At 38.8% G+C, this 17,303-nt stretch overlaps 1 protein-coding gene across 1 annotated transcript in view; it reads left to right on the plus strand.

Annotated features, from left to right (window-relative positions):
- LOC149471958 (dynein axonemal heavy chain 3-like) overlaps positions 1–17,303 on the plus strand; it is a 710,466-nt gene that overhangs the window by 118,024 nt on the left and 575,139 nt on the right. The window contains exon 5 of the mRNA XM_089652692.1: positions 16,055–16,237. Within this exon, the coding sequence (XP_089508818.1) occupies positions 16,055–16,237 (183 nt within the window). The remainder of the gene's footprint in view (positions 1–16,054; positions 16,238–17,303) is intronic.

Below are 17,303 nucleotides of genomic sequence, written 5' to 3' on the forward strand. Positions count from 1 at the left end.
ATGCAATTAAAGTATTTACAGAAAAGGGTGTTACAAAGAGAACAATAATGCAACAGAGAAATAAAAGGAGGTGAAAATGAAGAATATTTGCAAAGTCCTGGTTTTAGCAGAGTCCAATTGTCCAAGCAAAAACATTGCCGTGGTTGTCTTGGGTGTTCCTTTGTTGATGTTGAAATGAGAGCTTCTTTAACAGGTCCTGTCATCCCCTTTTCTGTGATATCAAAGGGGTGTGGACAGAGACCCTCTCACCAATCATCCGGTTTAAGGGATGGGTTTATGATCAAGTCCCAACTACAGTTTTATACTAATATTAATAACTTCCAGTATGTGTAGGTGGTATTCTAGAAACTGGCAGATTAATATTCAGAATTATATTTAGTATCCAGTGATACCAAACACAGTGTACCTTGGACGGAGCTGTCACAGGAGACTGCTTTCTCCCCTTTTGCATGTGCTAACATAGCCATGTATGACCTTGAATTGTTCGGTATGATATTCCCTATTCAAATATATACGTAATAATAATGTGTCCTTTTGGATTTTTCAAATTGTGTGTGGAATTGTTAAGTTGTGGAACAGACGTTTTATGGCATGCTCTCACATTCCTAAAGCTTTAATGGCTTTACACATCATGTGTGACAGGCTTGACTGAGCTATTATGGTTTTACGATAGGGCAGAGGGAAGAGTTTTTCATTGTTTGTGGAAACAGACATCTTGCCAAGACTAATTAGCTGTTCACAGCTGGCATCCAGGCCTGGAGTGGAGATAAGAGGCTCATTTGAAGTGTGTTTAAAGTTACAGCTACAAGTTCCATAGTTTGCAGGAGGAGGGAGGGAGTAAGTTACTGCTTATGAAAACAAAATGGCTGAGACCTTAACAAGATGGCTCTGGCCTACAGCTTCCATGTCTCTATTGAGCACAATCATTACAACATCCATCACAAATTACTGTAGGCAGAAGAACCCATGTCCTTTGTTTTGCGAAGGACAACATTGTCCTGTGCTATCTCCCCCAAAAAACATACGACAATTGGGGTTTGTGAGAGCTGAAACCAGCCCCTGAAAGCCTGTCCCCTCCTGCTGCTGTGACTCAATGCCGAATTATCACACCACACAGTGTGTGCTTCAGTAGGAACACTACAGGGATTGTTACACTGATGTCCGCATTGTCATGGCTCACCATTATGGTTGTCTACTCAAGTGGTGAAAACACAGTAAATGAGTCCTGAATGGGGAGTCACTGATGCAGTGAAAACAAAACTCTCCCCTGACTCCATGCTCATGCCACACTCAAACAATTACTTATTTAAAGCCTGCTGATGCATGTATAGCAGCTGCAGCTTGGCTAAGGTTAGGTTCCACCTGGTGGGCATATTAGGCAGTTTATGGCCAGGTGGATTTACTGTTGAATTTCACCAAATCAAACATTGGCTGGGTATGATGACCTAAAATAGCTACACACTCTTCTGGGCTCCCTCAAAAGTTGGAAGCTACCTGACTTGGAACTGCTGTACTACCAGAATGAAGATTTGTGCCAGACAAAGCACATGTACAAATTAACCTTGTTATTATGCTGAAGGGGAGACAATAGGTTGGTGTCATTGTCACACATGATCTTTCTTGACACTAGATGGCACCTCTGGGCCTGTACCTGTAGAAATTACAGAATCTCTGCCCCAGTTTGGCTCCCACCCCCTAGGCACATCAGCTGCAAAATGGCATGTTAGTATTTTGCCTGCACTGTCACATCTCTTGATCACTTGGGGAAGACTGGTGGTTTTAAGGATGAAAAAATAATTTATATAGGTGACTTATAGGATGCCACCTCAATACAGATGTGTTTAACCACTTCACACCCTTAGGATGTACCTGTACATGCTCAGATTGAAGTGTTTATACCGGGATTATGGTATAAACATTTTCAGCCAGAAATGGACTTTCCTACAGATGCTCTACAGCCATCCAATCACTTCTGCAGGGCATGGAAGGGGGCATTGCTGCCCTCTGCCATTCCCAATCTCTTGGCAATCGGGGAGCCCCAGACTGCTGCAACCTGTTGGGTCAGTAAACAGAGAGGGGAGGAAGGTACATTTGTAATCATCCCTATGATGTAAAACACCAGACGTGACTAGGATTTAGTCAATTCCAGTTTTAGTTTATTGTTTACGAGCTGTTATCATCTTGTAAAGCATATGATCAAACCAATCTTGGTTTGATAAGATGCTTTTGAGGGCAGAGGAGAGATCTAGGGTAAAAAAGTAAATGTGCAAATGTGAATGCATATGTAAGTCCCGTATGCATATGCAAACAGTGATCATACCTCACATATGTGGCATCACTGCTAACATCAGAGCAAGAGCTCTTGTGTAATGCTAAACTGGTAATGTGCAAAGGCTTTTAATGTGTTGCCTATAGATAATTTAATGTACCACAGTTTGTTGCTATTTCACAGGTGAGTGCAATTTTAAAGAGTGACATGTTCGGTATCTATTTACTCGGCATAACACTGTCTTTTATATTTTACCCAAAAATTGGGCATTATATTGCATTTGTGTGCACTCATTAAAGTGTCTTTTTTCCTAAAAATTTTAGTTTTAAAAATGGCTGAGCAAATATCGTGCAACAGAAAAAATTGCAACAACCACCATTTTATTCAACAGAGTCTCTGCTTTAAAAAAAAATACAGAACATATAATGTTTGGGGGTTCTAAGTAATTTTCTAGCAAAAAGATGCAGATTTTAAAATGCGATGGAGAAGTGGTAGAATTGGCCCTGTTTTAAAGTGGTTAAATAGATGCATATTTATTGAATAATAATCCTTAAAATCGTCCAATTAAAATAAATTACTGATAGTTGTGCTCAACAACTCAAAATGTATGTCCCATAAGGCACAAAAAACCTATGATGACTAGCCCCTAAATTGTTTGAAGTGGCTACATCTATCATTGTACAATGAATACGGTACATAGCCTTTACACGTACATGAACTTTAATGGATGGACCTCGCTTTAACAAACATTCACGTATGTGAAATTATTGCACAGCTTCGAAAAAATTAGGATTTATGAGTGGATGGCGCCCAAACACCTTAATCCTACAGACAAAATCCTTCGCAGCACATTGCCTTCCATGTGATGGTGAATGTCAGGGATGGCCTCACGGGCAAAGAAAAGGCATTTGGAAATCTAGTAATAGCTGTGCTTTTACAATTCAAAGTGTATGTCCGATAATGCACAAGCAACCTGATGGATAGCCCCTTAATTTACTAAGTCACTCAATACAAAATGTCTACATATATAATTCTATACATGGTCCGTCTACATATAAGATCACATGTTACCTGAATAATGGCAAAGTCAAATTTCAACTTGTTTCATGGAAATCTTCAACAGGAGTTCAGAGGTACTGTTAAATAGAATATTTGAAAGGAATGTATTATTGTAAGCTTTACATCAAAACATTGCAAAATTTGCACAAATTGACAACTGAATTGTATACAGTTGCTTTAAACCTTTTATTCAAACTTACTCAGAACATGAGTTATTATGCAAGTAGTGTATGCCACTGAAGTACAATCAAAAGCCCACTCCATGGTGTGAGCCACAGGAGGGGTGAGTGCCAAAGTAATAGAGGGATAGTGGGCTAAAGATAAGGAATATAACATTTAAATAAATACAGAGGTGGTATATCATTAAGTCATTCAGTATCAGAACTCAAAATTACCTTCACTATCGTTTGCCAAGTGAAGGGGATAATGTTAAAATCCTTTGCATTAATGTGAAAAGTGCTATTAATAAATGGCAAGTAGACCTTATAATTCTCCACATACAGTAGATGTGGTGATTATCCTAGGTGTAATTCCCATTTTTTAAAGGATGATAATGTATGCCTCATGTAAATAGACAACATCCAACAAAGGGCCGGAAAGCCATTCATCTAGAGATAAGAAAATCAATCCATATTAAAATCAAATATTTACCTGAATATCACCAGATATAATTTTGCCAACTACAAGGTCCTCAATGAACTCACCAATAAAGGTTTCTTTTCAAGGATTCAGCCTTAGAGTGACAACAAGGCATTTCATCACCAGGCCCAACAAAACTCAGCCTTACTTTTTTTTTTTTAAATTTTATTGTTTTCAAATCTCCATATCAAATATACAAAAGCTAATAAAACAGACAGTATAGATTACACATTTCTGTCAAAACACTCCCCATAAATAACCTTTATTTTTACCCTTCACCCTCTCCCCTCCCACCCTATTTCCCAAACCTCCCCTAAACCCCCCCCCCCCCATCCTTCTCGGCCCTTATTATGCATTTGCCTGCTCTTTTAATAATTCCTATTCCAAACTTGATATTACTTTCAATAATACTGTTATTGCACATATTCTAGGTATAGGTTTGATTTTTAAAATTTTTCCCAATTTTCCCACCTTATACGAAAGCCCTCCATTTTATTTTCCTCCATCTGATAAAGCTCCTCTATTCTATACGTCTTCTCCACCCTATCCACCCAGTCTTTTATTTTCGGTACTTGTTGTTCCCTCCAAAACCTGGGTATCAAGCCCTTTGCTGCGTTCAAGTAGTACAATAGCCCAGATTTTTCATATTTTTTTACTGAAAGCTTGGTACCATGAAAGAGACAGGTCTCTGGGTCTTTTGAGATATTATTCTCCATTATTTCTTGGATTAAACGCACAATACCCCCCAGTATTCTTGAATTTTTTGACACTCCCAACATATGTGAAACACTGTACCTCTCTCTCCACAGCCACACCAACACAAAGGTGAATTGTCTCCACTTATCCTGTGTGCTACACTCAGTGTTATATACCATCGTACCAAACACTTAAAATTCATTTCAACCTCTTTCATATTTACATTTCCGTGAATTAAATTGTATATTTTCTTTTGCTTTCCCTCATCTATTTTTACTCCTTTGTCCCTTTCCCATTTCTCTATAAATGATGGGTCTTTAACCGACACTAATCCTGTGAGAATCTTATATATTTTTGAAATCCCGTGCTTCTCATCTCCCCGTGAATCTAATAAGTGCTCAAAGGGGTTCCAATCTTATTTTATTAATGGCTTTGGGAGGTTCCCTATAAAGTGTTTTAGTTGACCATATCGCCATTCATCCATTCTGGAGAATATTTCCCTCTTACTTTCTAATTCACTAAGTGTGCTTATTCCGTCCCCCTTCATTATATCTCTTAATTGAACATCTTTCTTCTTTATCCATTTCCCTGTGATACTTTCTTTACCTGGTCGAAAAAACTCTGTGGATCCTAGGGGCATTAACAGTGAATTATATTCCCATCCTACTTGTTTATGTAAAGCATCCCAAACTCTTAAAACATTACGTGTAAACAAACTTGTGTTTTCTGGTAATCCGCAATACTGAAGGGGTATCCAAATAATTCTACTTAAATTTCTATAACTTAGTGTATTTTCTATTTTTACCCAACTTTTCTCCTGTGCGTTAAATGTCCAGTCATAGATTCTCTTCAAAAATACTGCGTTATAATATCTTTTTCAGGTCTGGTACTCCCAAGCCTCCTTTCTCTTTATCTCTACTCAAAATTTCATAACTTATTCTAGGCTTCTTGCTCCTCCATATAAATCTTGTTAATTTTTTTTTAATTATTCTAAAATACTCCTCTGGTATTTTGATTGGTATCATTTGAAATTTGTATAAAATTTTTGGAACAATTATCATTTTTATCAGGTTTATCCATCCCACCCATGACTAAAATCCCCATCCTAGTTTCTTTATTTTGTCCTTAATCTCGTTTAATAATGGGATGTAATTTATTCTGTATAGGTTTTTTAAAGATACAGTTAATTTTATACCAAGTTATTTTAATTCTCTTTCTCTCCAAACAAAGGGGAATACCTCCTGTAACTTTTTTTTCTCTGTCTGTAAAAGGTTTATATTTAAAATCTCTGTTTTAGTTGGGTTATTTTTAAATTTGACACCTCGCTATATTCTTTTAAAGATTTCATTAAAATTGGCAATGTTATCCTTGGGTTTCCTTCATAAAACAACATATCATCTGCATAAGCTGCCACCTTATGCTCCGACTCTCTCATACCCAAATTCCTTTTATATCTATATTATTCCTGATGGTAGCCAAAAGCGATTCCAGAGATAATACATATAACAATGTAGACAGCGGGCATCCCTGTCTAGTTCCAATCTGCTTCCCGATGTATTCTGATAACTCCCCATTAACCATGATTGCTGCCGATGGTTGACTGTATAATTTCTCTATCCATTCTCTCATTCCAGGTCCCATTCCCAATACTTCCAAAGTATCTAACATGAATTTCCAATTCACTCTATCAAATGTCTTTTCGGCGTCTATTGAAAGAACCATTTAGGCCTTTAGTGAGCCTATGTCCCAACCCCCCACCCACCCATCCCCTGCCCTCCCTCCCCCCCCTCCTTCCCCTCACCTCTTCCTCCCTCCCCCCTGTCCCCTTTTAGGCTACTTTCTTGCCTATAAATCATTTGTGGTCCTAACCCCACCTTTGATTCAACTTTAAAGTGAAGCTCTGACCATGTACGTCCCTCCAGTATTCTACCTAAACCTCCGTGTCCCTCCTAACTCAAAAAAGCAGGAGAAGAGAAGGGGAGAAGAAAAAAAAAAAGGAACACCAAAATCTTAAAAGGGAGGCAGAATTAGGTCCTATTTACCATCTCTCTGTTCCTTATTCCTTCTTGACACCACCTGCCACCCCTCTTTTCCTTTAGCCCATATGTCCCCTTCTTCTTTTTCCCACCCAGGAATATCTACTTTCTGTAAATCAAGTCTCTCACAAAAGTCACTTAAGTCTTCTTGATATCTCAATCTTGCTGAACGACCATTTTTCCATCCATTTAAACACGCCGGAAATCCCCAGCCGTATCGAATATTCTGATTTCTCATCTGTTCTAATAATGGTTTCAGAGATCTCCTTCTTGTCAATGTTTCTGCTGCTAAGTCAGCAAAGATCTGTATATTTATTTTTCCATATTTTATCACAGTTCTTCCTTTTATCTTCTTCCAGATTTCTTCTTTATCTCGATAATTATGAAATTGCACAATTACATCTCTCATATTTTCTTTTCTACCTTCTTGTTGATGTCTTCCTATTCTATATACTCTGACCATTTTAAGAGTCTCTAATATAGATCTGCCCATTATAGTGTTCAGAATTTTCCTTACTATTCCCATCAGATCTTCTTCTTGAGAGATCTCTGGTAGACCTTGTATCCTTAGGTTACTTCTCCTATCCCTATTCTCCTGAACTTCTATTTTATATAGCAGATTTCTTTGTTCTTTTCTTATTTCTATCATCCTTTTTTCTAACTTCTGGATAATTTGAGCATGTTTGTCCACCTTTTCTTCCGTCTCCTCCACTTTGGACAATATTTGCCCCAGATCTTTGTGTATTTTCACCATTTCTTGTGTAATGGATTTCTCCAGTCTTTTGAACATTTCTGCTATTTCTATTTTGGTGGGCATCTGTGAGCTCTTATCTTGTCCCTCTACATTTTCCTTCCACACTTCTTCAACTTGACTACTATTGGTTATTCCTAGGGATAGTCTGGAGTTTTTTCCAACACTGTTTTCCATATCGCTTCTTACAGATATTTCCTGTTGTCTTTCTGGGATCTGTTTCTCCTGTGAGGGTATATGTTTTTTAATTGATGCTGTTTGGGAAGTCTTAGTCCCGCCTCCTTTAGGTACTTTGTTTTTCATATTGTCCGTAATATTGTCTCTCTTCCAGGGGGATTTCCCTCTACTTTCTTCTTTTCCCCTCCACTTTTCCTAAGGCTTTATTTTATTATTATTTTTCTTTTCTTTTCTCTTCATTCTCTCTCTCCTTATGCTCCTTCCACTCTTCTTTTATTTCCTTCTCCTTCCTCTCTCCTCTTTTAGACCCGCTGGGTGAACCCCCCCCTTAATTTCACATCTCAATTCCATTCCCCCACATTTCGTCCGTCATAAGATTCTGCAGCTCTCACTCACCCTCCTGTCATTTTCTTTACTCTCTCCTGGGTGAGCAGAGCCGATTCTCCTCGGTTGTGGTTTCCAGTAGACCCTTCTTATTTGGGCAGTTTGCAGGGGGGGGGGTTCTCCCAACTTCCGTGGGGTCCTGGCAGCCACAGTCTCATGTGCAAGGGGGGGGTCCAGTGTCTCCTTCCCTCAGAGAACACCGGCCGGCTTCCCCGCCTCCCAGTGATTCACTGTGGTGGGTCACAAGACCGCCCCTCCATCCTCCATGCTCTGAGGCATGCACGGCTCCAGACCCGGAGAACGGCAGTCCCGCAGCAGCAGCCACCTCTCTGGGAGATCCCCAGTCCCCTCTCTCTTCACCGCCGGCCACACCGAGGACCGAGGATCCCCTCCACTGCTCCACAGGGCCCACACTTCTCCACCGAGACCACCGGTCCCACCGGTAAGTCTTGCACTAAGGGCAGGGCACACAGAGGTATTGAGAGCTGAGAGCCCTCACATCAGGCTCTCACTCCACGCCATAGTCCAAAACTCAGCCTTATATACAAGTATACTGTATGTGTGCTCTTCCCACTCTGCCCAACAGTCCACTGTCACAGCGGGATGTAGACACAAATATTGGTGCCAATCCATTCAACTCCCTTAGCTGCACCATGAGTGTCCTTCCACCATCTTAGACATGGTGATGTTATGACGCCTCAATGGCGTCATGATGCAATGTCATAATGCCACGCATGCACAGTGCACTATTCCAACCAGCCCACGGTAACACTAACCAAGCAGGGCAGGGACACCGCCGTTAAAGCCAATCAAGCTCCTCAACCAAACAACACCACGCACATGCAAACTACAAGCCCCAATTATATCCATCCAAAGACATATAAACAGCACCCCAGCACAATCTAATAACATATATTAAACAAACAAGTGACAACCAATGCCACGTAGTGCTATGCATTAAGAAAGCAGGTAAAATAGATGTAATAATATAAACACATATGTCTTACACCACCTGGATGAAATTAGGGAAGAGACAGACTGCCACCAGTTTGGAACCATTAACCTGTGAGATCTATAGAATATCATGTCTTATATTGTTTTTATTGATTTTTCATGTGGATTTTTAAATCTACATTTGTAATAAAATCTTCAATGGTTTCATCTCAACAATTGTGTAGTGTTTGAATGACTTTGCACCTGTAAAGTCCTATTTTGAAGGAATTAGCTGCTCTCCTACTTGTCTATATATAACTGTATGAATTGCTGTCTCACCGATTGCCACAACCTTCTTAACCCCCTACAGTCTGGTTTCCGCCCACAACATTCTAGTGAATCTGCACTACTAAAAATCACTAATAACTTACTGCTAAAACGAATGGCCACTACTCCATACTCTTAGACCTTTTGACTGCCTTTGACACAGTCATTCACCAACGTCTCCTCAATAAAATCCACTCCCTCCACTTTGCTCTTTCCTGGTTATCCTCCTACCTATCTCACCACACCTTCAGTGTCACCTGCAACTCTATATTTTTGTCTCTCCTTCTAGCCCTAAGCTCTGTCTTTGAGCCCCCATTATTCTCTTTCTACACCTCTTCCCTGGGTCAGTTGTTAACCTTCCATGGCTTCCAATACCAACTCTACACTGACGAAACAGAGATTTTTTACTCTAATCTTCCGTTCACCCCCTAAATCCCCTCACTAATTTACTGAGTGACATGTCAGTATTGATGTCACATGACTTTCTCAAGCTCAATCTGTCCAAAATTGAGCTCCTATTTTTTTTACTTCTCCCTGATCCTCCCCTCCTGACTTTACAATCAAGATCAATAGCACAACCATTGGTTCCTCCTTGAATGCCAGGGTGCTAGGTGTAATCCTAGACTCTGAACTGTCCTTTGGGCGCAACATCCAGTGGTAACACTGTACTATTCTGATAAAAGTTTAAAAACAAAAAAAAAATACCATATTGAGAACTAAAAGAAAACTTTTAAGGGTTTTTTTTTACTACTTGCCGACCACTTACACACATTTTGTGGTCAAGCAGAAGCTGTGGGCAAAGCAACGTATTTTGGGGTTTGAACGCACCTGCTCCCAGTCGGTCCCGGGAGAGAAGTGAGAGCACCATACTACATTTTACACACACACACATTAGCACATTTAACCCTTTGATCTCCCCTATTAACAGAACTATACTAGTGCCTGCTTTGTATAGTGTCCCCAAAAATGCAGAGTTAGCAGGATCGGCCCCGTTCGCTGCCAGCACTGGCGTTTAGCCCCTCCGCTGTTTTTCACAGAAGATTTGTACCAATTGATTGTGAGCCAAAGCAATTTATATGCACAACCATACATCGCTGCCCACCCAACTTCAGCTCTTGCCAGACAATTCACATGGAAACCTATCACAGTTTCTGAGTTTAAAACTTTTTTGGGCCTAACCCTCAACATGGGCATTACAAAAAATAATGAATTGTGTTCATATTGGTCCACAGACCCGATTCATCATATGCCCATGTTCTTTGCTGTTACATATATGCCCAACATGGACCAGCAATGTACTGGTTCATCGCTGGACTTTGAGTGGTTATACAGCAGCTACAGGCATCATCCTGGTATTGTTTTTTTTTCAGCTGGTCGTCAGCTTTCATGTAAATGCAATCCTAGTGGCCAGTTAGCTGTTGAATCATTTTTACAAGCAGCGGGAAGGGACAGCCCCCCCCACCTCCTGCCGCCTTCAGTTTCTCGGGCTCTCCTGTCCCACAGGGGAATCCAAGAATGCAGCCAGCAATTCTGCTGGCTGAACATAGAGTTGATCAGAGACTGGAATGTATCCAGTCATCTCTATAGTCTAAGAAATCGGAACCTACGAGCATTTCATCACTTCAGTTTTGCAGGTTATAAACAGCATCATTTATAAATTGGGAAAGCATCTGATCACACCGATCTAAGTGAGATCAGATGATGTAAGGGCAGAGGAGATATCTAGAGTCAAATAGACCCCAGATTTCTTAAAAAAGAATACCTGTCAATGCCTATTGCAGTCACAGGGGATATTTACATTCCCTGTGCTAGCAGTAAAAGTGATTAAAAAAAAATGAAAGGGACAGTGTAAAAAAAATCAAAATAACTAAAAAGAAAAAAAAAACTCTTGCCCTTCTGCGTGCGTGTGCACCTGCATATGCAAGCATTAACTTTGTGCCGGTATGTAAACAGCGGTTGAACCATGCATGTGAGGTATCGCCATGAACGTCAGATCAAGGGCAGTAATTCTAGCACTAAACCTCCTATGTAAATATAAATTGTTGACCTGTAAAGGCTTTTAAAGCGTCGCTGTTAAAATGTATGTACTTTCTCACCATTGTATGGGTATCTATTTACTCGACCTAACATCATCTTTTATATTCTATCAAACAATTTGGCAATATATTGTGTTTTTGTACATTAAAATTCTAAAAAGTGTATTTTTCCCAAAAGATGTTCGAAAAATTGCTGCGCAAATACGGTGTGATGTAAAAAATTTCAACATCCACTGTTTTATTCTCTAGGGCCTCTGATTTAAAAAAATATATAATGTTTGGGGGTTCCAAGTAATTTTTGTAGCAAAAAAAAAGTTTTATCAAGTAAACAAAAAGTGTCAGAAAAGGCTTGGACTTCAAGAGTGGGTGATGTGTGGCATAAGCTTCTAATGTTGGCCCTGAAATGCCAGGATAGTAGAAGCAACCCCTCCAAATGACCCCTTTTTGGAAAGTAGACACTCTAAGGTATTTGCTGAGAGGCATGATGAGTATTTTGAATAAAAGGTGAGACCGCTTGCTCTTCTGCCTCCTAACTATAAAAAAACAAACTAAGCTATGGTAAGTGCAGCTGCCCACATCCCATATAAGCTTCTAATGTTGGCCCTGAAATGCCAGGATAGTAGAAGCAACCCCTCCAAATGACCCCTTTTTGGAAAGTAGACACTCTAAGGTATTTGCTGAGAGGCATGATGAGTATTTTGAATAAAAGGTGAGACCGCTTGCGCTTCTGCCTCCTAACTATAAAAAAACAAACTAAACTATGGTAAGTGCAGCTGCCCATTTGTACAGCAAATGTAATATAAAGTGATGTAGCGCTTACACAAAATAAATACTGTATAAACAATGAATATTGTGCATATACAGTGACCCCACACACTCAGGTGACTGCCAAGTGAAAAATAAATGATTATCAGTGCAGCCCATGGGCTGTGAAGCTACATGAATATATAAATCATGCAAGAAATTTAAGTGAAAAAAGTGAACAACCAATTTAAATAAGAATGATAAATCAAAAGCTTCATTCACTTGAACACGGGTGTTTTGTTGGAAGATTAAGTGTTTTGAAATAACACCATTTTTTGGACTTTATAATATTTTTATTGGTTTGAATTTTGTGGGGATTTGAAGGGAGTGTTTTATTATATATACACGTTGGAATATCATCTTTTCACCAATACGCATGCAGCAGTATATGTGTTTATGTATTGTTCACTTTTGTTTTTATTTTATCAATCATTTGAGTGTATATGTACACATGCGTTCATTATAGTATTTCACTTGGATTTTTTTAGAGCACAAATATAGTTTTTTTTTAATCTCATTCAGATCAATTGGTGGGAATTAGTGTGATCACTAGATTTTGATTTATCATCCTTATTTAAATTGGTTGTTCACTTTTTTTCACTTTAATTTCTTGTGTGATTTATAAATTCATGTAGCTTCACAGCCCATGGGCTGCACTAATATTCATTTATTTTTCACTTGCCAGTCACCTGAGTGTGTGGGGTCACTGTATATGCACGATATTTATTGTTTATACAGTATTTATTTTGTGTAAGCGCTACATCACTTTATATTACATATGATGAGTATTTTGCAGATCTTATTTGTTGCCGCATGTTTTTGGAAAACGAAGAAAGAAAACAAAAATGTATTTTCTCTTTTCATTTTTCTTTTTCAAAATCCTGTGACAAAAATGATAAAATACTCACCATGCCTCTTATCAAATTCCTTGGGGTGTCTACTTTCCAAAAAGGGGTCATTTTGTTTGGGGTGTTTGCATTATCCTGGCATTTTAGGGCCTCCGAAACTGTGATAGGTAGTGGGGAAGTGATATAAGGAAATATACCCTTTGAAAGCCTGGAGGTGGTCATTGGATTTTGGGGGCCTGTATGTAACTAGGCTGCCAAAAAGTCTCTCACATGTGGTATCCCCATACTCGGGAGAAGTAGAAGAATGTGTTTTGGGGTGTTATTTCACATATACTCATGGCATGCATGAGCAATATATCATTTAATTAACAAGTTTGTGTGAAAAAAATACATTTTAATTTTCAAAAAATTTGTGGCAAAAAATAAAATGTTCCATGGACTCAACATGTCTCACTGAAAAATCCTTGGGGTAACTACTTTCCAAAAAGGGGTCATTGGGGGGGGGGGTTGTGCTGCCCTGGCATTTTAGTATCTCAAGAAATGTGACAGACAGTCAGAAAGTAAAAGCTGTGGAAATTCCAATATATATATACCATTGTTTGTAGACACTATTACTTTCACACAAACCAATTAACATACATGTATTGGGATTTTTTTCTACCAAAGACATGTAGTAGAATAAATTTTGGGCTAAATGTATGACTAACTTTGGTCTTTTTTGTTTATAATGCAATAGTAAAAACTGCAGAGGTGATCAAATACCACCAAAAGAAAGCTCTATTTGTGTGAAAAAAGGACATAAATTTGGTTTGGGTACAGCATTGCACGACCACGCAATTACCAGTTGAAATAGCGCAGTGCCGAACAGCAAAAAATGGCCTGGTCATGAAGTGGGGTAAATCTTCCAGAGGTCAAGTAGTTAATAAACCCAGAACTTGTTGTTAACATCATAACAAGCGGAACAAGACAAAATGCCAACTGTTCTTCACATTGCTAACTCCAACACACTGACAAGAGGCTGATGGGAGAGCTGACTTTTATATTCAGTGAGGAGGTTGGAATTTAGGCCAAAACACATTATTGGCCAAAGTATTGCACGACTAGAATTCATAGTGTACTGCAAAGCATTATGGATTGTTCATCTTGGCACTCGTGGAAATTCCACAGCAAACATGTAAAGTTCAGAAATCATGAAAGAAATAAAGGTTTACCCAAGTATAATTTGATTTTCTTTTCTTAATATCAGCTTGGAGCTTTTTGTGCCACTAAAGTGTGTCTGCATGAGATATTTCAAAATGAATAAACACATTATATTATCCAACTTTCTGGAATGGGAAAAAGGGTAATTTTTTTAGATCAAAGTATGTGGACAAGGATACATCTCTTCTGTGCCCCTATATCATTTACACAGGCTTTTTTCGAAATAACAAAACCAATCATTTAGAAGTAAGATTACATATATAGTGTAGTATATCAATTTTGGTAGTTATAGTACATTTCATTTGTGAAGGCCTCTACATCAGATGAAAAAGAGGAAAAGCTGAGAAGAATAGTGGGGCAAAGGGATTTGGCTTCAAAAGAAGGATAGTTCCTCTAAATAAGAAACAGTTGAGAGTTATGGAATATCAACTCCACATTTAATATTTAGTAGGACTGAAATAAACGGAGTTGTGCTGTTATCTATACAAATAATTGCACTTTTTATTGCATGTACACCTTTATTTTGCCAATTGAAAAATAAACTGTAAGCCATGCAATATTTCCTTACATACTGTACATGTCGTATTTCCACTTTGCTCACCCCCCCCCCCCAATACCTTGATTGGATACAAGAAAAAGGGGGCTATTCAGTTGTAAGTCAATCTGTGTTTGTCCATGCAACACTATACTTGCTTTAAATTTACTCCCCTGACTTTTTGCTTAGCTCCTGGGAGTGAAAGCTCACACAGGGCTATGGAGCTTCCTGTGTTAGTGATGACTGGCCCAGCTCTCACATGGATCACATGATGCTCAAAACTCAGTAATGAATGTTTTCTTTGGTTCCAGTTAATGAATAGAGTAGCAGGGAAAAAGAAGGGTGAGTATGTGCTGCTTGGAGGGTGTAGGTCTAAAGCAAACCTGAATGAGCACACATTTACTTTAAAGTAAATCTATTGTTTGCAAAAATAGAGGTTTGGGTTTGGCCACATCAGGATGGAGCCTATGTGTTCCTTTTTAACTCTGAAACTTGTAAGTGGCGATATTCGTATAAAGCTAAACACTCCAATATGCATACTGATATGTGCTAAGAAAATTATATTTTTTTCTGTCCTTATCTGTGAGCTGTTCATGAGTTGCATATATTTAAAAAACATTGTAAAGCATAACTGTAACTGAGGGATTGATTTACTAAAACTGAAGAGTGATAAATCTGGTTCAGCTCTGCATAGAAGCCTATCAGCTCCTAGGTTTTTCGTCAAAATGTAATTATACAAGCTGAAGTTAGAAGTTGATTGGTTATCATGTACAGCTGCACCAGATTTTGCATTCTCCAGTTTTAGTAAATCAAACCCTGAATGTCATGGTTTAGCATAAATTGGCTAGCTAAGCAGGTAAAATATATGACTGGCTACTACATACAGTATGTATCGTTGGAAAGTGACTGTATAAAATCTATGCACTTTAGCTTTGCAGTCATAACCATTTTTAAAATTATTTAGCTGCCAATTTCCTTTGAATACAGAACACTTCCTTCTAGTAATATGCTGTATATTTTTAGTGATTTCAAACTGCAGATATGAGCTCTTAGCATATATGCTGAAGTTTGTATGATATATTTACTTGTTTTGCATTTTGCATTGTTTTTACACATCTGAAAAAGAATCCACCAAGGAATTGTTGAATGTCATGCACATAAATTAAAATATTAACATATGACATAAAGGTCACCGGTAATATGATGATAGGACAGAGCTGAATTACTGTTTTGCTGTAATTTGCCTGTGCTATAATACAGCACAACTGCTATTATCAATGTTGGGTAAATGTAATGTTCGGTCTGTATTAGTATATAATATTGTAATACCAGAATACTGTTTTCTCTGCTCTTCTTTTAGAATGTTGTACAGTCCCAGTTTAAAGAGAAGATGAGCCACCTCTTCACTCATCTGGTGATTGGGAGAGAGGTACAAGATGAGGACATGCGCAATCTTTTCTTTGGAGATTATATTTTCCAGAAAACATCAGTGAATTCTGAAAAGAATTATAATGAAATTGTAGACATAGAGGAGCTTAAAACTGTAAGCATATTTATATAGTTTTATCTATTTCTTAAATTTTGTCTTCATAGTAGATTTAAACGTAATCACTAAAATATCATGTGAGCTTTAGGATATTAGTGTCTGTGATAGTGGGACCCAGCTAAATGCCCAGGAGCTGAAACAATCAGCTCCCGAGTTTCGAATTGTGCTACACAGTGCTCCTGCTTTGGATACTCACATGGCTGCTGGGGTAGGGTGGAATCTTTTTGTTCAGTTTCTTGAGGCTCCAGAAGACTGCACAATGTGATGAGAACACAATAAGTAGACTGGTTGACATACTGGACCTTCTTTCCCCACTCCTGGAAGAGGTGACAGTAAAATCAGATGACTTCCTAAAAAAACAAAAAAAACAACTAATGATTTGGAGGGGAGTGGGAGGAAGGTATGAATATGGATAGGTATATGTCTGGAGATGGACCTTACAGTGGTTGTAAAGTCACATTTTTAAATTACTGATATCCCCAGTGTTGTATGAAGATATAAAGTACTGTTTGTCAGTTTTTTGAAAATTATAATCCTAAATATATTCTTACACAGTGCTGCTGTGCGGTCATGTGATCTCCCTCCTTCCCCGATCTATGGAGAGTGGTGGGAGGGGCTGAGATTCCCCTCTGACATCAGCCGGCCAGCAGAGGGAGATCAAATGATTGCACAGTGGCGCTGTGCAAGAAGATATTTAGAATTTTAATTTTCAAACAACTGACACACAGTACTTTTATTCTTCTTAAAATAGAGGAGGTACCAGTTATTTAACTTTAGAACTACTCCAGCCACAGGGGATAGAGGCAGGAGGGGAGGGGAGAGCCAGGGATGAGATTGACTCTTACTCACAGATTACGGAACTGACAGGCAGGCAGGGAGGGAGGGAGAGACTACAGAGACAGCGGGATGACGGAGGCACGTAAACTGACCATGGTATCATGGATCAGCAGCCATTATTAACATAGTCAATACACATAGGGGGACACAGAAACAGACAGGATCAACCAGGTATTTTGCAACATAGACGCACACAAATGACACTGAGGAAGCACTATGCTGTAGA

The sequence above is a fragment of the Staurois parvus genome, unplaced genomic scaffold (assembly GCF_062004578.1).
Source record: "Staurois parvus isolate SC_StPar_1 unplaced genomic scaffold, SC_StPar_1.0 ptg000025l, whole genome shotgun sequence".
Lineage (NCBI taxonomy): Eukaryota > Metazoa > Chordata > Amphibia > Anura > Ranidae > Staurois > Staurois parvus.